Source organism: Hypanus sabinus, chromosome 17, assembly GCF_030144855.1.
Source record: "Hypanus sabinus isolate sHypSab1 chromosome 17, sHypSab1.hap1, whole genome shotgun sequence".
NCBI classification, from domain to species: Eukaryota; Metazoa; Chordata; class Chondrichthyes; order Myliobatiformes; family Dasyatidae; genus Hypanus; species Hypanus sabinus.
In genome coordinates this window covers 2,703,500-2,729,636 of record NC_082722.1, presented here as the reverse complement: position 1 = coordinate 2,729,636, position 26,137 = coordinate 2,703,500, and the positions used below count along the sequence as shown (strand labels likewise).

The following is a 26,137-nucleotide window of genomic DNA, read 5'->3' as shown; positions in this document are numbered from 1 at the left end:
AGTGGGATTAGACTGGGTGAGGGATGGGGAGATTAGACTGGGTGGGGGATGGGGAGAGGGTTAGACGGGGTGGGGGATGGGGAGAGTGGGATTAGACTGGCTGGGGGATGGGGAGAGGGGGTTAGACTGGGTGGGGGATGGGGAGAGGAGATGACTGGGTGGGGGATGTGGAGAGGGTATTAGACTGGGTGGGGAATGGGGAGAGTGGGATTAGGCGGTGGGGGATGGGGAGAGGGGATTAGTCTGGGTGGGGGATGGGGAGAGGCAATTAGTCTGGGTGGGGGATGGGGAGAGTGGGATTAGTCTGGGTGGGGGATGGGGAGAATGGAATTAGACCAGGTGGGGAATGGGGAGAGGGGATTAGACTGGGTGGGGGATGGGGAGAGGGGATTAGACGGTGGGGGATGGGGAGAGGGGATCAGACTGGGTGGCGGATGGTGAGAGGGGATTAGACTGGGTGGGGGATGGGGAGAGGGGATCAGACTGGGTGGCGGATCGGGAGAGTGGGATTAGACTGGGTGGGGGATGGGGAGAGGGGATTAGACTGGGTGGGGGGTGTGGAGGGGATTAGACTGGGTGGCGGATGGGGAGAGGGGATTAGACTGGGTGGGGGACGGGGAGAGGGATTAGACTGGGTGGGGGATGGGCAGAGGGGATCAGTCTGGGTGGCGGATGGGGAGAGGGGGTTAGACTGGGTGGGGGATGGGGAGAGGGATTAGACTGGGTGGGGGATGGGCATAGGGGATCAGACTGGGTGGCGGATGGGGAGAGGGGATTAGACTGGGTGGCGGATGGGGAGAGGGGGTTAGACAGGGTGGGGGATGGGGAGAGGGGATTAGACTGGGTGGGGGGTGCGGAGAAGGGATTAGACTGGGTGGGGGATGGGGAGAGGGGGTTAGACTGGGTGGGGGATGGGGAGAGGAGATTAGACGGGGATGGGGAGAGTGGGATTAGACTGGGTGGGGGATGGGGAGAGAGGGTTAGACGGGGTGGGGGATGGGGAGAGTGGGATTAGACTGGGTGGGGGATGGGGAGAGGGGGTTAGACTGGGTGGGGGGTGCGGAGAAGGGATTAGACTGGGTGGGGGATGGGGAGCGGGGGCTAGACTGGGTGGGGGATGGGGAGAGGGGATTAGACGGTGGGGGATGGGGAGGGGGTTAGACTGGGTGGGGGATGGGGAGATTAGACTGGGTAGGGGATGGGGAGAGGGGATTAGACTGGGTGGGGGATGGGGAGAGGGGGTTAGACTGGGTGGGGGATGGGGAGAGGAGATTAGACTGGGGGATGGGGAGAGTGGGATTAGACTGGGTGAGGGATGGGGAGATTAGACTGGGTGGGGGATGGGGAGAGGAGATTAGACTGGGGGATGGGGAGAGTGGGATTAGACTGGGTGAGGGATGGGGAGATTAGACTGGGTGGGGGATGGGGAGAGGGTTAGACGGGGTGGGGGATGGGGAGAGTGGGATTAGACTGGGGGATGGGGAGAGTGGGATTAGACTGGGTGAGGGATGGGGAGATTAGACTGGGTGGGGGATGGGGAGAGGAGATTAGACTGGGGGATGGGGAGAGTGGGATTAGACTGGGTGAGGGATGGGGAGATTAGACTGGGTGGGGGATGGGGAGAGGGTTAGACGGGGTGGGGGATGGGGAGAGTGGGATTAGACTGGCTGGGGGATGGGGAGAGGGGGTTAGACTGGGTGGGGGATGGGGAGAGGAGATGACTGGGTGGGGGATGTGGAGAGGGTATTAGACTGGGTGGGGAATGGGGAGAGTGGGATTAGGCGGTGGGGGATGGGGAGAGGGGATTACTCTGGGTGGGGGATGGGGAGAGGCAATTAGTCTGGGTGGGGGATGGGGAGAGTGGGATTAGTCTGGGTGGGGGATGGGGAGAATGGAATTAGACCAGGTGGGGAATGGGGAGAGGGGATTAGACTGGGTGGGGGATGGAGAGAGGGGATTAGACGGTGGGGGATGGGGAGAGGGGATCAGACTGGGTGGCGGATGGTGAGAGGGGATTAGACTGGGTGGGGGATGGGGAGAGGGGATCAGACTGGGTGGCGGATCGGGAGAGTGGGATTAGACTGGGTGGGGGATGGGGAGAGGGGATTAGACTGGGTGGGGGGTGTGGAGGGGATTAGACTGGGTGGCGGATGGGGAGAGGGGATTAGACTGGGTGGGGGACGGGGAGAGGGATTAGACTGGGTGGGGGATGGGCAGAGGGGATCAGTCTGGGTGGCGGATGGGGAGAGGGGGTTAGACTGGGTGGGGGATGGGGAGAGGGATTAGACTGGGTGGGGGATGGGCATAGGGGATCAGACTGGGTGGCGGATGGGGAGAGGGGATTAGACTGGGTGGCGGATGGGGAGAGGGGGTTAGACAGGGTGGGGGATGGGGAGAGGGGATTAGTCTGGGTGGGGGATGGGGAGAGAGGATTAGTCTGGGTGGGGGATGGGGAGAGGGATTAGACTGGGTGGGGGATGGGCAGAGGGGATTAGTCTGGGTGGCGGATGGGGAGAGAGGATTAGACTGGGTGGCGGATGGGGAGAGGGGGTTAGACTGGGTGGGGGATGGGGAGAGGGGATTTGTCTGGGTGGGGGATGGGGAGAGGGGATTAGTCTGGGTGGGGGATGGGGAGATGGGATTAGACGATGGGGGATGGGGAGAGGGGATTAGTCAGTGGGGGATGGGGAGAGTGGGATTAGTCTGGCTGGGGGATGGGGAGAGGGGGTTAGACTGGGTGGGGGATGGGGAGAGGAGATGACTGGGTGGGGGATGGGGAGAGGGGATTAGACTGGGTGGGGGATGGGGAGAGTGGGATTAGACGGGGGGATGGGGAGAGGGGATTAGACTGGGTGGGGGGTGCGGAGAGGGGATTAGACTGGGTGGGGGATGGGGAGAGGGGATTTGTCTGGGTGGGGGATGGGGAGAGGGGGATTAGTCTGGGTGGTGGATGGGGAGAATGGAATTAGACCAGGTGGGGGATGGGGAGAGGGGATTAGTCTGGGTGGGGGATGGGGAGAGGGGATTAGACGGTGGGGGATGGGGAGAGGGGATCAGACTGGGTGGGGGATGGGGAGAGCAGGATTAGTCTGGGTGGGGGATGGGGAGAGGGATTAGACTTTGTGGGGGATGGGCAGAGGGGATTAGACTGGGTGGCGGATGGGGAGAGGGGATTAGACTGGGTGGCGGATGGGGAGAGGGGGTTAGACTGGGTGGGGGATGGGGAGAGGGGATTTGTCTGGGTGGGGGATGGGGAGAGCGGATTAGTCTGGGTGGGGGATGGGGAGATGGGATTAGACGATGGGGGATGGGGAGAGGGGATTAGTCTCAGTGGGGGATGGGGAGAGTGAGATTAGTCTGGCTGGGGGATGGGGAGAGGGGGTTAGACTGGGTGGGGGATGGGGAGAGGAGATGACTGGGTGGGGGATGGGGAGAGGGGATTAGACTGGGTGGGGGATGGGGAGAGTGGGATTAGACGGGGGGATGGGGAGAGGGGATTAGACTGGGTGGGGGGTGCGGAGAGGGGATTAGACTGGGTGGGGGATGGGGAGAGGGGATTTGTCTGGGTGGGGGATGGGGAGAGGGGGATTAGTCTGGGTGGGGGATGGGGAGAATGGAATTAGACCAGGTGGGGGATGGGGAGAGGGGATTAGTCTGGGTGGGGGATGGGGAGAGGGGATTAGACGGTGGGGGATGGGGAGAGGGGATCAGACTGGGTGGGGGATGGGGAGAGTGGGATTAGTCTGGGTGGGGGATGGGGAGAATGGAATTAGACCAGGTGGGGGATGGGGAGAGGGGATTAGTCTGGGTGGGGGATGGGGAGAGGGGATTAGACGGTGGGGGATGGGGAGAGGGGATTAGTCTGGGTGGGGGATGGGGAGAGAGGATTAGACGGTGGGGGATGGGGAGAGGGGATTAGTCTGGGTGGGGGATGCGGAGAGGGGATTAGACGGTGGGGGATGGGGAGAGGGGATCAGTCTGGGTGGGGGATGGGGAGAGGGGATTAGACTGGGTGGGGGATGGGGAGAGGAGATGACTGGGTGGGGGATGCGGAGAGGGGATTAAACAGCGGCGGATCGGGAGAGGGGATTAGACTGGGTGGGGGATGGGGAGAGGGGATTAGACTGGGTGGGGCATGGGGAGAGGGGATTAGACTGGGTGGGGGTGTGGAGAGGGGATTAGACTGGGTGGGGGATGGGGAGAGGGGATTAGACTGGGTGGGGGATGGGGAGAGGGGATTAGACTGGGTGGGGGATGGGGAGAGGGGATTAGACTGGGTGGGGGATGGGAAAGGGGATTAGACTGGGTGGGGGATGGGGAGAGGGGATTAGACTGGGTGGGGGATGGGGAGAGGGGATTAGACTGGGTGGGGGATGGGAAAGGGGATTAGACTGGGTGGGGGATGGGGAGAGGGGATTAGACTGGGTGGGGGGTGTGGAGAGGGGATTAGACTGGGTGGGGGATGGGGAGAGGGGATTAGACTGGGTGGGGGATGGGGAGAGGGGATTAGACTGGGTGGGGGGTGTGGAGAGGGGATTAGACGGTGGGGGATGGGGAGAGGGGATTAGTCTGGGTGGAGGTTGCGGAGAGGGGATTAGACTGGGTGGGGGATGGGGAGAGGGGATTAGACTGGGTGGGGGATGGGGAGAGGGGATTAGACTGGGTGGGGGGTGTGGAGAGGGGATTAGACGGTGGGGGATGGGGAGAGGGGATTAGACTGGGTGGGGGATGGGGAGAGGAGATGACTGGGTGGGGGATGGGGAGAGGGGATTAGACTGGGTGGGGGATGGGGAGAGTGGGATTAGACGGGGGGATGGGGAGAGGGGATTAGACTGGGTGGGGGGTGCGGAGAGGGGATTAGACTGGGTGGGGGATGGGGAGAGGGGATTAGACTGGGTGGGGGATGGGGAGAGGGGATTAGACTGGGTGGGGGGTTTGGAGAGGGGATTAGACGGTGGGGGATGGGGAGAGGGGATTAGACGGTGGGGGATGGGGAGAGGAGATGACTGGGTGGGGGATGCGGAGAGGGGATTAGACGGTGGGGGATGGGGAGAGGAGATGACTGGGTGGGGGATGCGGAGAGGGGATTAGACGGTGGGGGATGGGGAGAGGGGATCAGACTGGGTGGGGGATGGGGAGAGCGGGATTAGTCTGGGTGGGGGATGGGGAGAGGGATTAGACTGTGGGGGATGGGCAGAGGGGATTAGACTGGGTGGCGGATGGGGAGAGGCAATTAGTCTGGGTGGGGGATGGGGAGAGTGGGATTAGTCTGGGTGGGGGATGGGGAGAATGGAATTAGACCAGGTGGGGGATGGGGAGAGGGGATTAGTCTGGGTGGGGGATGGGGAGAGGGGATTAGACGGTGGGGGATGGGGAGAGGGGATTAGTCTGGGTGGGGGATGGGGAGAGAGGATTAGACGGTGGGGGATGGGGAGAGGGGATTAGTCTGGGTGGGGGATGCGGAGAGGGGATTAGACGGTGGGGGATGGGGAGAGGGGATCAGTCTCGGTGGGGGATGGGGAGAGAGGATTAGACTGGGTGGGGGATGGGGAGAGGAGATGACTGGGTGGGGGATGCGGAGAGGGGATTAGACGGTGGGGGGTGCGGAGAGGGGATTAGACTGGGTGGCGGATGGGAAGAGGGGATCAGACTGGGTGGGGGATGGGGAGAGGAGATGACTGGGTGGGGGATGCGGAGAGGGGATTAGACGGTGGGGGATGGGGAGAGGAGATGACTGGGTGGGGGATGCGGAGAGGGGATTAGACGGTGGGGGATGGGGAGAGGGGATCAGTCTGGGTGGGGGATGGGGAGAGGGGATTAGACTGGGTGGGGGATGGGGAGTGGAGATGACTGGGTGGGGGATGCGGAGAGGGGATTAAACAGCGGCGGATCGGGAGAGGGGATTAGACTGGGTGGGGGATGGGGAGAGGGGATTAGACTGGGTGGGGGATGGGGAGAGGGGATTAGACTGGGTGGGGGTGTGGAGAGGGGATTAGACTGGGTGGGGGATGGGGAGAGGGGATTAGACGGTGGGGGATGGGGAGAGGGGATTAGTCTGGGTGGAGGTTGCGGAGAGGGGATTAGACTGGGTGGGGGATGGGGAGAGGGGATTAGACTGGGTGGGGGATGGGGAGAGGGGATTAGACTGGGTGGGGGGTTTGGAGAGGGGATTAGACGGTGGGGGATGGGGAGAGGGGATTAGACTGGGTGGGGGGTGTGGAGAGGGGATTAGACTGGGTGGGGGATGGGGAGAGGGGATTAGACTGGGTGGGGGATGGGGAGAGGGGATTAGACTGGATGGGGGGTGTGGAGAGGGGATTAGACGGTGGGGGATGGGGAGAGGGGATTAGACTGGGTGGGGGGTGTGGAGAGGGGATTAGACTGGGTGGGGGATGGGGAATGGGAATGGGAGGTGGACAGGATCTAGACTGAAGGTCGTAGAGGGCAGGGGCGTGCAGTTGGTGCAAGTGGAGAAGAATGGAGAAAGATGTTTGAGAATGGAAGGGCTGTGTCCCGTGTATTATACGGGCCTCGCTGATGGTTATGTCTTCTGTCTCTCTCTCTGCTTTAAGCTGCGTGGTGTACTCTGGATGGAAAGTAACTGGCAACGTCGGGGACGTGGAGGGCTCGGAGTGCCGATGACCGAACCCACACCGGCGTTTCTGAAATGGCAGCTCCCACAAGAGGCTGAGAGCTTGGTCTATTTTGTAATGCATTACTTCCAGGAATATTTGTTGATAATTTTGCGCACGTTATTTATTAAAGACAATTGGTATACCCGAGCTGAGCATGTCTAACAGACCCTATACAAGTGGCAGGAGCTCAGTTAGGGGAGATCTGGGTGACCTGCTCTATCGGTCCAGATCCATTCCCAGGCAGACACTTCGGTCTGCCCTGGTCCTGTGATTTGACGTAGCTGTCCCTGTCCGACCTCGTTGTGAACAGGTTCAGAGTTGGCTCGGTCTGCCCTGGTCCTGTGATTTGACGTAGCTGTCCCTGTCTGACCTCGTTGTGAAAAGGTTCAGAGTTGGCTCGGTCTGCCCTGGTCCTGTGATTTGACGTAGCTGTCCCTGTCCGACCTCGTTGTGAACAGGTTCAGAGTTGGCTTGGTCTGCCCTGGTCCTGTGATTTGACGTAGCTGTCCCTGTCCGACCTCGTTGTGAACAGGTTCAGAGTTGGCTCGGTCTGCCCTGGTCCTGTGATTTGACGTAGCTGTCCCTGTCCGACCTCGTTGTGAACAGGTTCAGAGTTGGCTCGGTCTGCCCTGGTCCTGTGATTTGACGTAGCTGTCCCTGTCCGACCTCGTTGTGAACAGGTTCAGAGTTGGCTCGGTCTGCCCTGGTCGTCTTCCATGTGGGGTGATCTGCCACTGTTGTTGGAGGGAGCCTCGGTCGTGTTCGCGAAGAGTTTGGTTGGAAGGATCGGTACGGTTACAGCTGAAGCCACGTCCCAGCTGGTTCAGTACTTGTGTCCATAGTCATGGAATGGAGCTTGATGGCTCAGGTTCTCTGACAGACTCCACTCTCCTTCAGCTTTCTCTCATCACTGACTCCCTTCCCATCTCTCAGCGGTTTCGTCCATTTCCCAAATCCTCTTCTCTGTCCCTCCTGTACCTCTTCTCCACAGCATTGCCTCAAACCTCACTCTGATCTCCAGTGCCCCTATGCTCCTGCCATTTTCCATTGCCCCCTGTTCGTCCTATAACCCCTGCTCTATTTCTTTAGCTCTCTCTTCCTCCTCCCTTCTCTCAAAGGCTCTCGCAGATCATTTGGACAATAGAAACCCAGGAGATGTTGGGCATTAAAGGCAATCAGACAGACACCGATAAATACACACCAATAGAAGCTGATTCACAGTCACAGTCTCAAAAAGATAGCCAGAGACCCAATGACCCACAGACACCATCATCCACAGACACAATCACTCACAGACACAATCATCCACAGACACAATCACCAACAGACACACATCCACAGACACAATGACCCACAGACCCAAAGACCCACAGACACAATGACCCACAGACACAATCACCCACAGACACAATGACCCACAGACACCATCACTCACAGACACAATCACCCACAGACACAATCACCCACAGAAACAATGACCCACAGACACAATGACCCACAGACACAATCACCCATAGACACAATCACTCACAGACACAATCACCCACAGACACAATGACCCACAGACACAATGACCCACAGACACAATGACACACAGACACAATCACTCACAGACACAATGACCCACAGACAGAATGACTCACAGACTCAATCACCCACAGACGCAATGACCAACAGACACAATCACTCACAGACACAATCACTCACAGACTCAATGACCCAAAGACACAATGACCCACAGACACAATGACTCACAGACAAAATGACCCACAGACACAATCACTCACAAACACAATCACCCACAGACACAATCACCCACAGACACAATGACTCACAGACACAATGGACCCACAGACACAATCACCCACAGTCACAAAGACCCACGGACACAATGACCCACAGACACAATGACCCACAGACTCAATCACCCACAGACACAATGACCCACAGACACAATGACCCACAGACTCAATCACCCGCAGACACAATGACCCACAGACACAATGACTCACAGACACAATCACTCACAGACACAATGACCCACAGACACAATCACTCACAGACACAATGACCCACAGACAGAATGACTCGCAGACTCAATGACCCACAGACACAATGACCCACAGACACGATCACCCACAGACACAATGACCCACAGACACCATCACCCACAGTCACAATCACCTATAGACACAATCATCCAGAGACACAATGACCAACAGACACAATGACCCACAGACACCATCACCCACAGACACAATCACTCACAGACACAATCACCTACAGACACAATCACCCACAGACACAATGACCCACAGACACCATCATCCACAGACACAATGACCCACAGACTCAATCACCCACAGACACAATCATCCAGAGACTCAATGAACCACAGACACAATGACCCACAGACTCAATCACCCACAGACACAATGACCCACAGACACAATGACCCACAGACTCAATCACCCACAGACACAATGACCCACAGACACAATGACCCACAGACTCAATGACCCACAGACACAATGACCCACAGACTCAATGACCCACAGACTCAATCACCCACAGACACAATCACCCACAGACACAATGACCCACAGACACAATGACCCACAGACTCAATCACCCAGAGACACAATCACCCACAGACTCAATGACCCACAGACACAACGACCCACAGACTCAATGACTCACAGACACAATCACCCACAGACTCAATGACCCACAGACACAATGACCCACAGACACAATGACCCACAGACTCAATGACCCACAGACACAATGACCCACAGACACAATCACCCACAGACTCAATGACCCACAGACACAATGATTCACAGACACAATCACCCACAGACTCAATGACTCACAGACACAATCACCCACAGACTCAATGACCCACAGACACAATGACTCACAGACACAATGACCCACAGACACATCATCCACAGACACAATGACCCACAGACAGAATGACTCACAGACTCAATCACCCTCAGACACAATGACCCACAGACACAGTCACCCACAGACACAATCACTCACAGACTCAGACACACACAGACTCAGACACCCGCATATCAAACATCCACAGACTCAGACAGACACAGACTCAGACACCCACCAACTCTGACAGACACCACAGACTCAGACACCCACCAACTCTGACAGACACCACAGACTCAGACACCCACAGACTCAGACAGACACCACAGACTCAGACACCACTGACTCAGACAGTCACCACAGACTCAGTCACCACAGACTCAGGCAGACACCACAGACTCAGGCAGACACCACAGACTCAGACAGACACCCACTGACTCAGACAGACACCACAGACTCAGACAGACACCACAGACTCAGACACCACAGACTCAGACAGACACCAGAGACTCAGACAGACACCACACCCGGATAGCCACAGACACTGTGACCCACTACCACAGACAAAAGCATCTACAGAATCAGACGCCTGCAGAGACAGAACCCCAACAATATGCAGAGAGGGGGACAGCCGCGTATGACAGACAGCGACCCTCACTCAGGCAGACTCCCTTGCGATGATGTGACAGCTGGTTCCTGCGAAACCGACCACTCTTTCTGTTGTACTGAGCTGCTGCTCGGGGTAGAGCCCATTCTTCACAGGGCAGGGCAGAGGCCCACCCCACTCCAGGGTTAATGACTAGGGGCTGTCAGACAACTTGCCCTTTTGCTTTAAGTGTTGATTTAGCTGAGTTTGTGCATCATTTAGTTTGACAGCTCACACAAAGCTGCTGCAGTTTCCCATTAGTCACACGGGAACAATGATAACTCACAACAGTTCAGATATGGAGCAAGAAGCATACTCTGATTTTCACCATGAGCGCTGGTGGGTGCCGGGGATCCTCTGTGCTGCTGTTGGACGTTCTAATTAATTACGTACATGGCATTATCGAAATAAAGTTAATGTTAAACCCGGTTAATTCTCCCAGCCTGTTCATTGTCCATCCAGATCATGCCACCTTTTTGTTTTCCACTGTGGAAGTTGCAGTGAGGGAAGATTGTGGATCGGGTGCAGACGTTGCACAACAGGGGGGCCAGAGACATTCTGCTTATGGAGGCCAGATAAGAGATACACCAAGAGACAATTACTAACTTCAAAGTATCATCAGTTGTTAGCTTGTAATTTCTATTGACTTTGAACACCTACATTGTGAATGACAATTGATCTTGCAAGTAGGAAGTTAAACAAACACAGTGTACCAGATGGTCAATATCTACTACTGCAAGTCGATTCTGTGTAGAAATTCCATTTCTCCAGCCTTCAGAACAGAGTGGTGACAGGGGCCCTGCTGTTCTCCTTCTGCAGAAGTCAAATACGTTATGATTGAGGATTGAGAGCAAGTTTTCAGGGTCTGGTTAATCAGTGATGACAGTTACTTGGAGGTTCCATTGAGAAGGCTAACCCTTGAGTTAATTATATGGGAGAAAGGAATGCAGTCCTGGTAACTGATCAATCCTAAATCCTAGGCAGCTCATATTTGAGTGAAGTACTCAGTCTGCTGTTGAAATACAAATTTCCTCTTGTGTGGAGTAGTCAAGGTACACCAACACCCATAATTGCCAATATCGGAAAACTGCATCTTAGAAAAGAAGTTCCTATGGACTAGATTGGATCCCGGAGGAGCCCATTAAAAAGAGGCTGCCCTGGACCAGATAGCTTCCCACAGGTGTAAGGGGACAGGATGTTAACCCAGACAGGGTTGAATACCATGAGGTCATAAAACATAGAAGCAAAATTAGACCAATCAACTCAATGAGTCTTCTCTGCCCTTGGTAGATCCATTTCCCTCTCAAACCCATCCTCTTACCTTCTTCCCAGATTCAAGAAGCTATCAACTGTCACCTTGTCCACCTGGCCTGCACAGCTACCTGTGGCAACAAATTCCACAAATTCATCACCCTCTGGCCAAAGAAATTCCGCCTCATCTCTGTTCTGAATGGATGTCCATCTATTATGAGGCTGTGCCCTCTGGTCCTAGACTCCCCCATCTTAGGAAACATCCTCTCCACATCCACTCTATCTGTGCCCTCTGGTCCTAGACTCCCCCACTACAGGAAACATCCTCTCCACATCCACTCTATCTGTGCCCTCTGGTCCTAGACTCCCCCATCTTAGGAAACATCCTCTCCACAGCATTCTATCAAGGCCTTTCAGCACTCGATAGGTTTCAACAGATCTTCCCTCAGTCTTCAGTCCAAAGCTTTCAAACACTCCTCTTGTGATAAACTTTTCATTCTGGAATAATTTTTGTGAACTTCATTTGAACCCTCTCCGATGACAGCTCATCCTTTCTTAGATAAGGAGCCCAGAACTGCTAACCATACTCCAAATGAAGCCTTTGTGAAGCATCAGCATCGCATCCTTGCTTGTATATTCTAGTCCTCTTAAAAAGAATGCTAACATTTCATTTGCTTTCCTTGCCACCGACTTAACCTGCAAGGAAATCCTGCATAAGGACTCCCATGTCCCTTCGTACCTTGGATTTTTGCATTTTCTCCCCACTTAGAAAATAGTCTACACTTTTTCCCCTCCTACCAAAGTGCATGACCTGACACTGTATTCCATCTGTCACTTCTTTGACCACTCTATTAATCTGTCTAATTCCTTCTGCAGCCTTCCAGTCCTCTGGAACCATGCTGTAATCTATTGATTTTTGAAACATGGTTACTAGTGCCTCCACAATCTCTTCAGCTTTCTCTTTCAGAACCTTGGAGTGTAATCCATCTATTCCAGGTAACTTATCTAGCTTCTGAACTTCCAGTTTCTTAAGTACCTTCTCCCTTGTAACAGGAACTACACTCTCTTCTGCCTTTGGCCAATCTTGAACTTCCAGCACACTGCTAGTGTACTCCACAGTGATGAATGATGCAAAATACTCTTTCAGTTTGCCTGCCATTTCCATGTTCCCCATTACTACTTCCTCAGCATCATTTGTTAGTATCCGATATCTACCCTTGCCTCTCTTTATCTCTTTATATATCTGAAAAAAACTTTTGGTATTCTCATTTATATTATTAGCCAGCTTGCCATGCTTTCTTTTCCCTCCTTATGTGTTTCTTAGCTGCCTTCTGTTGGGTTTTATAAGCTTCCCAATTCACTAATCTTGCTTTATTATATGACTTCTCTTTTGATTTCATGTTGGATTTGCCTTCCTTTGTCAACCATGGTTGCATCATCCTGCCTTTAGAGCACTTCTTCTTTGGGGTGTAATCCCTTCTGAACCTTCTGAATTGTTACCAGAATCTCTGTTGTCCCCTTCCTATCAACTTTGACCAGCTTCACTCTCATGCCTCTGCAATTCCCTTTACTCCACCTTAATACTGTTACATGTGACATTCTCCCTCTCCTATGGTATTATGATTGCTGCCTCCTAAGAGTTCCTTAATCTTAAGCTCCCTGATCACAGTTAGTGGATTACACAAGACCAAATCAAGAATAGTTGATCCTCTAGTGGACTATTAAAGCAATCTCGTAGGCAATCTACAAATTCTTTTTCTTGGGATCCAAAATCAGCACCAACCTGATTTTCCCAATCTACTTGCATATTAAAATCCCCCTAAAATCCATAACTGCTGTAATGTTGCCCTTTTGACACTCATTTTCTATCTGCTTTTGTCATTTGTAGACCATGTCCTGGCTACTGTCTGGAGGTCAGTATATAACGCCCAGACTGGGAGACTTCCTGGACTGGGTGCAACCCACAGGTGAAGTAAAAGGAGATTTCCCTGGACTGTGTAATATCCCACGGATGTAGGAAAAGGAGATTTCCCTGGACTGTGTAGTATCCCATGGGTGAAGTAAAAGGAGATTTCCCTGGACTGTGTAGTATCCCACGGATGTAGGAAAGGGAGATTTCCCTGGACTGTGTAGTATCCCACGGATGTAGGAAAAGGAGATTTCCCTGGACTGTGTAGTATCCCAGGGGTGAAGTTAAAGGAGATTTCCCTGGACTGTGTAGTATCCCATGGGTGAAGTAAAAGGAGATTTCCCTGGACTGTGTAGAATCCCATGGGTGAAGTAAAAGGAGATTTCCCTGGACTGTGTAGTATCCCATGGGTGAAGTAAAATGAGATTTCCCTGGACTGTGTAGTATCCCATGGGTGAAGTAAAAGGAGATTTCCCTGGACTGTGTAGTATCCCATGGGTGAAGTTAAAGGAGATTTCCCTGGACTGTGTAGTATCCCATGGGTGAAGTAAAAGGAGATTTCCCTGGACTGTGTAGTATCCCACGGATGTAGGAAAAGGAGATTTCCCTGGTCTGTGTAGTATCCCATGGATGTAGGAAAAGGAGATTTCCCTGGACTGTGTAGTATCCCACGGATGTAGGAAAAGGAGATTTCCCTGGACTGTGTAGTATCCCATGGGTGAAGTAAAAGGAGATTTCCCTGGACTGTGTAGTATCCCACGGATGTAGGAAAAGGAGATTTCCCTGGTCTGTGTAGTATCCCATGGATGTAGGAAAAGGAGATTTCCCTGGACTGTGTAGTATCCCACGGATGTAGGAAAAGGAGATTTCCCTGGACTGTGTAGTATCCCATGGATGAAGTAAAAGGAGATTTCCCTGGACTGTGTAGTATCCCACGGATGTAGGAAAAGGAGATTTCCCTGGACTGTTTAGTATCCCACGGATGTAGGAAAGGGAGATTTCCCTGGACTGTGTAGTATCCCACGGATGTAGGAAAAGGAGATTTCCCTGGACTGTGTAGTATCCCACGGATGTAGGAAAAGGAGATTTCCCTCCAGTGGGAGTACAGGAAGCAGGGTAGAACATTAAAAGAGAACAATCTGTTGCCCTGGATCTGATTGGATCTCGTGGGAACAGGAAACAAAGAGAGAATCTCAGACCAGGTCAGATCACATGGGAGCACAACATGTGCTGTACAAAACAGGAATTCCTAAGTATGGGTGACTGGCTTGATCGTGCGTGGGTGAACGTTAGTATGAGAGTTCCCTGTCCCGGCCCTGTAAGACTTTGGTAGTGTGTATGTTTGTACATTATGATCCAGAATGTGTTAAGTATTTTGAGAAATGGGTAGAAAAAGGGCTAAGTAATTGCCTGCATACCTGTAGTCTGAGAAATTAAACCATGAGAAGGCAGTAGGGTGTTCTGTGTTTGTTCGATCATCATTGTTAACAGACAGACATGCTTCGTTGATCCCGAGGGAAATTGGGAAATACATGTCATGCCGTATGATACAGACAATCACGGCTTATGACCATGGTTGTTCTTGTCAAATTTTTCTACAGAGGTGGTTTACCATTGCCTTCTTCCGGGGCAGTGTCTTTACAGGACCTGTGACCCCAGCCAATATCAAAAGTCTTCAGAGCTTGTCTGCCTGGTGTCAGTGGTCACATACCCAGGGCTTGTGATGTACCAGCTGCTCATACGACCACCCACCCCCTGCTGACATGACCTCCAATACAGTTCATTTTAAATGATCCTTTCCCGAACTGTACTGAAGAACATGTTTGAGTTTGAAATTTGCCCATTGTAAATAGTCGCCTGACTGAAGCCCATATTTCGTTTTCCTTTGGCTTTTCCTCCCGATCTGATACTGGGAAAAATTTTAGTCGATATGTGATGTGGACATCTCAAAACTGCTGAGGCAGCATAGCTACCTTCCTCCTATTTCACTGGAGAGGTTGAATTATTTTGCCATAACAAAAGCTTGCAAACTTGTAGCCAGTGCAACTGTAAATAATTAGACTAGGTCTCGCTGTGCCTTAGGAGCGCTGCACGTACGTTCTTGATGCGTCTGAGAATATCATTAATTTAACTGAGCATATCCAGTAGTAGCTGATGAAGTTACAGCAAATGTGAAGGAAGTTCACAGCAACCCATCATTGCCATGCGGACCCTTTAGCTGGCTTCACTCTTTATTCGTGGCTGTAATTTGTGACATTCATTTTAACCTCTTGCCTGAGATGGCTCAGCCAAGCACTGACCTACACAACCCTGGTGCCTCTATCACGATCAACAACCAACTGCCGCTGATGAAACTGTCTCAGAGTTTCACTCAAAATGCTGGTGGAACACAGCAGGCCAGGCGGCATCTATAGGGAGAAGCACTGTCGACGTTTCGGCCCGAAACCCTTCATCAGGACTAACCGAAAGGAAAGATAGGAAGAGATTTGAAAGTAGTGGGGGAAGGGGGAAATGCGAAATGATAGGAGAAGACCGGAGGGGGTGGGATGAAGCTAAGAGCTGGAAAGGTGATTGGCAAAAGGGACACAGAGCTTGAGAAGGGACAGGATCATGGGACGGGAGGCCTAGGGAGAAAGAAAGGGGGAGGGGAGCACCAGAGGGAGATAGAGATCAGGCAGAGTGATGGGCAGAGAGAGAGAAAACAACCAAACAACTAAATATGTCAGGGATGGGGTAAGAAGGGGAGGAGGGGCATTAACAGAAGTTAGAGAAGTCAATGTTCATGCCATCAGGTTGGAGGCTACCCAGCCGGTATATAAGGTGTTGTTCCCCCAACCTTGTCATGGTTCCGGTTGGCCGTTCCCCTTTTAACACTTCTTTCTCCCTGATCATGCCCCAATTTCAGTCAACTGCTGCTAGTTACCCAATAATCGTACACCTGGCTTTCATCAGAGACTGGGAAATAAATACGAGGCTGACTCTATCACAGGTTGCCGGTTCATTGGTCAATTCTCGTGTGATACTTCGTTCCCTGTTCCGATTAGAACCGTTAGTTCTAAGTTCCGCTCTAGTTTCTAGAGCGTCCCTGTGAATCCCGTCTCCTTGTCAAGATCTCTCTGGTTTCCTGCTCTACGTTCAGGTCTACATCAGCCTCCCCAACTGAGTCGACATGCCAGTGTCCTGCACTTGGGTTCTCCTCCGTCGACCCCGTGTAACAAACCTAAGTGTGGCTTCATCTTGACAATAGAGGAGGCCATGGATAGACATATCAGAATGGGAATGGGACGTGGAATTAAAATGTGTGGCCACTGGGAGTTCCTGCTTTCTCTGGCAGACAGAGCGTAGGTGTTCAGTGAAACGGTCTCACCAATATATAGAATGCTGCACCGGGAGCACCGGACGCAGTATACCACACCAGCCGACTCACAGGTGAAGTGTCGCCTCACCTGGAAGGACTGTCTGGGGCCCTGAATGGTGGTGAGGGAGGAAGTGTAAGGGCAGGTGTAGAGTTTCACACATTCTGAGCTGGTCCTGGAGGGTTGGTGTGTGGAAGTTGCAGCAGAGCAGGGTGCAGACAGCCTCTGAGGGACAGAGCTTCCCTTTGCATAGCAGGTGGCATCATTTTGCTTATGGAAATGAAATACGTGATTCAAGGAACACACACTAACTGAAGGACTAACTCAAAAATTATCATCAGTGGCTAGCTTGTAGTTTTTATTGACCTTTAACATCTGCATTGTCAATGGCGATTGATCTTGCAAGTGAGGAATTCAAACTACACAGTTTACGAAATGATCAACATCTGTAACTGCCGGTCAGTTCTGTATAAAAATGGAATACCTTTGTTCAGACTTCCAAACAGTGTGGTGACAGAGGCCCTGATGTTCTCCTTATGTCTCAGTGAAGTACGAGTTTACAGATTTCTGTTAATCTACATAGACACTATTACCATGGAGGAGGTACAGGAACCTGAAGACACACACTCAGCTAGCCAGAAACAGTTTTTTCCCCTCCACTATCAGATTTCTAAGTGGTCCATGAACTTAAGAACAGTACTTTGTTATTCCTTTTGGTTTGTCTCTCCACTGTACTGCTACTGCGAAACCTTAACATTCACATCATTTAAGTCAGGGATAATAAATTTGATTCTGATTCTGACTTGATTCAACTCAGGAAGCTGTGGATGTTATTGTGCTGTGTATAAGCTGGGTTGACATTAGTGACTAAGTTCAGCCTTTCAAAGGAGACATCAGCCAGGCCCTGCTTACATGTCCATGGGAATCAGATGAAGCCAGTAACTAATTCAAAGTTCAAAGTAAATTTATTTATGATGTGTCATATTATACAACCCCTGGATTTACTTTCTCACAGGCATACTTAATAAATCCAGAATAGAGTAATAACCATAACAGAATTGATGAAAGACTGCACCAACTTAGATTTTCAACTGTTGTGCTAAAGAAAACAAACTGTGCAAATACAAAAAGAAAGAAATCATAACAAAAATATAAATAATGAGGACATGAGATAAAGACTCCTTGTAGAAGAGTCCATTGGTTGTGGGAACATCTCAATGATCGGGCAATTGCGGTTGAGTGAAGTTATTCCCTTTGGTTCAAGAGCCTGATGGTTCAGGGTTAGTAACTGCTCTGGATGCTCTTGTACCTTCTTCTTGATGGCAGTAGTGAGAAGAGAGCATGTCCTGGGTGGTTGGGGTCCCTGATAATGGATACTGCTTTCCTGTGGAAACTCTTCGTAAGATGTGCTCAATTACCCATGATGGACTTCAGCATATCCATGACCTTTTGTCGGATTGAAGGGCATTGAGATTTCCACACCAGGCCATGATGCAGTCAGTCAATACACTCCCTACCACACATCCATGGAAGTTTGTCAATGGTTCAGGTGGTATGCCTATGTTCTGCAAACTCTTAAAGAAATAGACCACTGCTGTGCTTTCTTCATAATTGCAATTGTGTGCTGGGTTCGGGACTGGTCCTCCAAAGTAATAACACCAAGGAATTTAAAATTGCTGGCGCTCTCCACCTCTGATTCCCCCAATGAGGACTGGCTCATAGACCTCTGGTTTCCTCCTCCTGAAGTCAATAGCCAGCTCCCTGGTCTTGCTGTCATTCAGTGAGAGGTTGTTGTTGTGGTACCACTCAGCCAGGTTTTCAATCATCTCCTATATGCTGATTCATCACCACCAACAACAGTGGTGCTGTTGGCAAAGTTGAATGTGGAATTGGAGCTGGACTCCAATAAGGGGGGATTCCAATTGGAATCGGAGGGGACTAAGCAGACTGCCTGTGCTGATGGGGATCGTGAAGGAGATGCTGCCAATCTGAAGTGATTAGAGTCTGCAAGTGAGGAAATCCAGGATCTAATTGCACAAGGAGATATTGATTAGTTTTGAGGGGCTGATAGTATGGAATGCTGAGTGCATCCTGATGTATGCAGCTTTGCTGACCAGAAGTTCCAGGGTTGGGTGAAGAATCAATGAGATGGCATCTGCTGTGGAACTTTTACACCACCAGGACCTGTGGACTTGTTCAAATTTGATCCGTTGCTCCTCAAAGGAAAGCAGGTGAATCCCATACAACCTCTTGGAAAATATACCCTACTACCATATATTCAGATGGCCCTATCTATTGTCTCTGCTTTAAAAATCAGATCATGCTGTGTACAAATTTCTCTTCATCACAGAAGTAATTGTAGTGGTGGTAGGTTGTCAGTAACTGTGCGGAGTGCAGGAGAAGATGCTATAATAATGTAAGCTTCTTTCAAAATAAAACATCTTTTGCATTCTCTGCCAGCTGGTGGAGGAAGATTGCTTTCCCCAACCTCATGTGGTAGGAGGGGGACAGTGTGAGGGTTTGGCATCAGTACCCAATCCAAAGTTGGCAGACCAGTATTTGCTCCTCTTGGGTGCTAGCAACTTACCATTGCTGATGCTGAGCCAATGGTAAGTGAGGAGTTTGTCTGAAGGTAGGTAGGAGCAAATGAGGTGCTAATGGAGTAACACTTAAGGCAACATCCACACGGATAAATCCGTAACCGAAGCTTTGTCTGGTCTGTCCTTCCAAAATGCACCACCTCACAATTATCCAGATTGAACTCCATCTGCCACTTTTCTGCCCAACTCTGCTCCTGTCTATATCCTCTTGTAATCTTCGACAACCTGCAGCTCCATCCACAACTCCTCCAATCTTCCTGTCATCCACAAACTTACCCATCCTTCTACCTCTTCATCCAGGTCATTAATAAAAATCACAAATAGCAGGGGTCCCAGGACAGATCCCTGTGGCACTCCACTAGTCACCGACCTCCAGGCAGAATACTCTCCTTCCACTGCTATCCTCTGCTTTCATTCTTTAAGCCAATTTTTTATCCAAACAGCCAAGGTTCCACTGATCCCATGTCTCATGACTTTCTGGATGAGTTTCTCGTGGAGGACTGATGCACTATCAATAACTCCAAAAGACTGGAAGTAGAGTAAATACTGACAGGCTTTTATTAGCAGTAAAACGGAGCAGTCCATGCCGGATGACCGCCCTGGACTGTGGGAAGAGCAGTGACACAATCACCTTTACCCAGGGGTCTGTGGGAGGAGCCACAGGAACAGTCAGCAGAGGGGCCTGTCCAGGCACGTCCAGACAGATAACCCAGTTAAACCTATGTACATGGTTTACCACTGGGACCTTGTCAAATGCCTTGCTAAAATCCATGTAGACCACATCTACCGCCCTACCCTCATCAATTTCTTTTGTTACTTCTTCAAAAAACTCAATTAGGCTCATGAGGAATGACCTTCTCTTCACAGAGCCATGTTGACTATCCTTGAGTAGACTGTACTTCTCCAAATGCTCGTAGATCCTATCCTTACGAATCTTCTCCAATAGTTTGCAGACCACCGACGTAAGACTGACTGGTCTATAGTTCCCAGGATTCTCCCGATTACCTTTTTCAAACAACGGAACTACATTCGCCATTCTCCAATCCTCTGGCACCTCCCCTGCAGCCAAAGAGGATTCAAAGATCATAGCTGCTGCTCCAGCGATCTCTTCTCTCACTTCCCACAGCAACCTGGGGTATAACACGTCAGGCCCTGGCAACTTATCCATAGAACCATAGAACATTACAGCACAGAAACAAGACTTTTGGCTCTTCTTGGCTGTGTCGAACCATTTTTCTGCTTAGTCCCATTGACCTGCACCTGGGCCATATCCCTCCAAATCCCTCTCATCCATGTACCTGTCCAAATTTTTCTTAAATGTCAAAAGTGAGCCCGCATTCACCATTTCATCTGGCAGCTCATTCCACACTCCCAACACTCTCTGCGTGAAGAAGCCCCCCCAATGTTCCTTTTAAACTCTCCCCCCTTCACCCTTAAGCCATAACATCTGGTTTTTTTCTCCCCTGGCCTCAGTTGAAAAAGTCTGCTTGCATTCACTCTATCTATACCGATCATAATTTTATACACCTCTTTCAAATCTCCCCTCATTCTCCTACGCTCCAGGGAATAAAGTCCTAACCTATTCACCCTTTCACTGTAACTCAGTTTCTCAAACCCCGGCAACATCTTTGTAAATCTTCTCTGCACTTTTTCAACCTTATTAAGATCCTTCCTGTAATTAGGTGACCAAAACTGCACACAATACTCTAAATTCGGTCTCACCGATGTCTTATACAACCTCACCATTACATTCCAACTCTTATACTCGATATTTTGATTTATAAAGGCCAATGTATCTGTAACGTTCTCCTTCGGGTGTAACGAAACGCCGAATTTAACGTCCGGATAAACCACAGTTAATAAGAACCAGATCGCAGTAAGATTAACCATTTACTGTTCACTCTTCACATTAACATATGGTGAAAACTGTTGATAAAACAATACAAGATTGATACAGTATTTGTTCCTTCCTTAATATCACATTTCAAGTGTAAATACTTGCAAAGGTGACTATAACTACATTACACTAAGGTGCAGTATACAGGGAGAGTTTACCTGCTCCATTGACTACTTTAAATACACTTCCATGCAAACTATCCGCGACTCTTTAACTAACGAAAGCATAAACATTATCTACCGTCGTTACCTCTAACAGGATCAGCATTAATATCTTAGTTCAATATATCGATTATCTATTAACTTACAGCGTTGCTCTCACTGTGATTTCTCATGCCTGCAAAACTGCTTGTGCTCAGGTGAGCCTCGTGGAAAGCCCCCACCCTCGCGCTAATTTCAAACCGGTGTTTTCCCACAAGACGCGGCGAAACCGGATGTGACGTCATCGCATGCCGATATATTTTACATGCAATGAATACACTTTAAACACTTCTAATTCTAACTAGAAAATACTATTGAATGAATTACTAAGCGAAAATATTATAAACTAAATAACTGTCGTAAAGACAGCACACTCCCCGCTTGACCTTCGTAAGGTCACAATGAGCAGAGTACAAAACTTAGTCTCTTAATCAGTCATTGGGTAGAAGTAGAATAACTTCTGTAACTGGCCCTTGGTAAATTTTCACATCGCCTTGGTCGGTAGTCTTCAATTCGATCTTCCTGACATGTCCATCCCCGCTAGGGAATGTAACAGTGATTCTGGCCGTTGGCCAGCTGTTGCGGGTGGCTTGCTTGTCCCTGAGCAGGACTAAGTCTCCAACTTGAAGATTCCTGCGGGGTTCTGTCCACTTTCGTCTCTGTTGCAACGAGGGTAGATATTCCTGTCTCCAGCGGGACCAGAACTGATTTGCCAGAGCCTGGACTTGTCTCCATTGCTTTGTGTACAAATCCTTGTCTGAAAAGTCTCCTGGTGGCGGAGGTGCTCCTGCCTTCTGCGTAAGGAGCGTTGATGGCGAAAGTATAAAGGGGTTTTCTGGGTCAGAAGACACAGGTAGGAATGATTGTGCGTTTATAATGGCTGTGACCTCTGCCATTAGGGTGCACAGTACCTCGTGGGCCAATCGGGTGCGTTGCTGTATCTCAGGTTTCCTTTTCCAGGTTTTCCGTAAGGACGTGAACCGTTTGACTGCCTGCTCTTTGTTATCTGGTGAGCGCTGGCGTGGTTCTCTGATTGGCAATGGGGCAACCCCATTATTTGCTTCATCTCTGAAGACCTTGGTGTCTTTGGGTTTTAAAGAAATGGTATCTTGAGCTGATTGTGCAAGTTTGTTTCCGTGCTCGGTTTGAACGAAAACTGACTGACCTAGCGTCTCGTCGGTTACTTTACGCTTGGTAATGTCTTGTTGTGCTTCTTTAGGGTACACCTCAGTGAGGCAGATCTCGGAACAAGAACGGCTTGACTGAGTTTGACTGCAAACTTCTGTACAGTTCGAGCTGACAATTGTTGTCCTGGAGTGAACCTCTCCCTCCCCGCCGTCCTGTTGTGGGGGTGAAGGAGCGTTGTCGGTTCTTTCATTCTTGACTTCATCACGGAGCCGTGAGGGTAAATTTCCTTCCTCGTATGGATGTGATGCAATCGTGACTCTCTGAGGTTCCTCGTAGCTGGGGAAGTTATCGAATACGTATGGAGAGGGGAGACGAGCCTGCCTGTCTATTTGATATTGTACATAGTCGCTTGTGCGTTCCAGTCTGGTCCTTTCTAAAGTAGATCTTACTTCGGTCAGATCACGCGACCCTTCAGCTTGTTCTATGTACTTTGCTTCCACCCTGGCAGCTTCTCCTTCTCCTTCTAGCTGCAGCACATGCAACTCTGTCGATATTTTTGTCATTTCCAACTGGGTTTCGGCCTCTTCGGCTTCTCTGGCGGCCCTTTCTTTCTGGATTTCGGCTTCTCTGGCAGCCTCTTCTCTTTGTCTGGCGGCCCTTTCGGCTTCTTTGGCGGCCCTTTCTTTCTGGATTTCGGCTTCTCTGGCAGCCTCTTCTCTTTGTCTGGCGGCCCTTTCGGCTTCTTTGGTGGCCAGTTTCATTTTCAAAACTGCCTCTTGTTTGGCGTAATGCAGTCGCACCTTGGCGGCTTCTGCCTTGGCTCTTGCCTGTGTGGACTTACTTGATGTCGTTCTACTGCCCTTGTCGCTGGGCGCCATCGATTTGATCCCGGATCGAGCTGACATTGCAGCACTTGGAACACCTGATAATGCCGCTTTTTCACTGTAACGTTCTCCTTCGGGTGTAACGAAACGCCGAATTTAACGTCCGGATAAACCACAGTTAATAAGAACCAGATCGCAGTAAGATTAACCATTTACTGTTCACTCTTCACATTAACATATGGTGAAAACTGTTGATAAAACAATACAAGATTGATACAGTATTTGTTCCTTCCTTAATATCACATTTCAAGTGTAAATACTTGCAAAGGTGACTATAACTACATTACACTAAGGTGCAGTATACAGGGAGAGTTTACCTGCTCCATTGACTACTTTAAATACACTTCCATGCAAACTATCCGCGACTCTTTAACTAACGAAAGCATAAACATTATCTACCGTCGTTACCTCTAACAGGATCAGCATTAATATCTTAGTTCAATATATCGATTATCTATTAACTTACAGCGTTGCTCTCACTGTGATTTCTCATGCCTGCAAAACTGCTTGTGCTCAGGTGAGCCTCGTGGAAAGCCCCCACCCTCGCGCTAATTTCAAACCGGTGTTTTCCCACAAGACGCGGCGAAACCGGATGTGACGTCATCGCATGCCGATATATTTTACATGCAATGAATACACTTTAAACACTTCTAATTCTAACTAGAAAATACTATTGAATGAATTACTAAGCGAAAATATTATAAACTAAATAACTGTCGTAAAGACAGCACAGTATCAAAAGCTCTCTTTACAACCCTATCTACTATGACGCCACTTTTAGGGAATTATGCATCTGTACTCCCAGATCCCTCTGTTCTTCTGCACTCCTCAGTGTCCTACCATTTACCTTGTATATTCTACCTTGGCTTGTCCTTTCAAAGTGCAATACCTCACTTGTCCGCATTAAACTCCATCTGCCATTTTTCTGCCCATTCCTCCAACTGGTCCAAATCCCTCTGCAAGCTTTGAAAACCTTCTTCACTGTCCACTACACCTCCAATCTTTGTATCATCAGCAAATTTGCTGATCCAATTTGCCACATTATCATCCAGATCATTGATATAGATGACAAATAACAATGGACCCAGCACTGATCCCTGTGGCACACCACTAGTCACAGGCCTCCACTCAGAGAAGCAATCCTCCATTACCACTCTCTGGCTTCTCCCATTAAGCCAATGTCTAATCCAATTTACTACCTCACCATGTATACCTAGTGACTGAACCTTCCTAAATAACCTCCCATGCGGGACCTTGTCAAAGGCCTTACTGAAGTCCATGTAGACAACATCCACTGCCTTCCCTTCATCCACTTTCTTGTAACCTCCTCGAAAAACTCTAACAGATTGGTTAAACATGACCTACCACGCACAAAGCCATGCTGACTTTTTCTAATAAGTCCCTGTCTATCTAAGTACTTGTAGATCCTATCTCTTAGTATTCCTTCCAATAATTTACCTACTACCGATGTCAAACTTATCGGCCTATAATTTCCCGGCTTACTCTTTGAGCCTTTTTTAAACAACGGAACAACATGAGCTATCCTCCAGTCCTCCGGCACCTGACCCGTGGATATCGACTTTTTAAATATTTCTGCCAGGGCCCCTGCAATTTCAACACTAGTCTCCTTCAACGTCCGAGGGAATACCCTGTCAGGTCCTGGGGATTTATCTACTCTGATTTGCCTCAAGACAGCAAGCACCTCCACCTCTTTAATCTGTATAAGTTCCATGACCTCCCTACTTGTTTGCCTTGTTTCCATAGACTCCATGCCAGTTTCCTTAGTAAATACAGATGCAAAAAACCCATTTAATATCTCTCCCATTTCTTTTGGTTCCATACATAGCCGACCAATCTGATCTTCAAGAGGATCAATTTTATCCCTTACTGTCCTTTTGCTCTTAACATACCTGGAGAAGCCCTCAGGATTATCCTTCACCCTGGTTGCCAAAGCAACCTTATGTCTTCTTTTAGCCCTCCTGATTTCTTTCTTAAGTATTTTCTTACTCTTTTTATACTCCTCAAGCACCTTATTTCCTCCCTGCTTCCTATACATGTTATACATCTCTCTCTTCTTCTTTATCAGAGTTCCAATATCCCTTGAGAACCAAGGTTCCTTATTTTTATTCGCTTACCTCCCACTTACCAATCACATCCTTGCCAGAGAACAACCTGTCCCAATCTACGCTTTTTAGATCCTTTCTCATTTCTTCAAATTTGGCCTTTTTCCAGTTTAGAACTTCAACCCGAGGACCAGATCTATCTTTATCCATGATCAAGTTGAAATTAATGATGTTATGATCACTGGAACCAAAGTGTTCCCCTACACACACTTCTGTCACCTGCCCTAACTCATTTCCTAATAGGAGATCTAATATTGCATCCTCCCTAGTTGGTACATCTATATATTGATTTAGAAAACTTTCCTGAACACATTTCACAAACTCTAACCCATGTTGACCTTTAACAGTATGGGAGTCCCAATCAATGGGTGGAAAATTAAAATCCCCTACAATCACAACTTTCTGTCTCCTGCAGTTGTCTGTTATCTCTCTGCAGATTTCCTCCTCCAATTCTCGCTGACTATTGGGTGGTCTATAATGCAACCCCATTAATGTGGTCATACCTTTCCTGTTTCTCAGCTCCACCCATATGGCCTCAGTAGACTAGCCCTCTAATCTGTCCTGCCGAAGCACTGCTGTAATATTTTTCCTGACTAGCAAAGCCACCTCCCCACCC

At 49.8% G+C, this 26,137-nt stretch overlaps 1 protein-coding gene across 1 annotated transcript in view; it reads left to right on the top strand.

Moving 5' to 3' along the window:
- Positions 1-8,648, top strand: part of necab2 (N-terminal EF-hand calcium binding protein 2) — a 426,101-nt gene extending 417,453 nt beyond the window's left edge. Inside the window, 1 exon segment of the mRNA XM_059992473.1 lies at positions 6,573-8,648. Coding sequence (XP_059848456.1) covers positions 6,573-6,601 — 29 coding nt within the window. The 3' untranslated portion in view covers positions 6,602-8,648.
- The last annotated feature ends 17,489 nt before the right edge of the window (positions 8,649-26,137 follow it).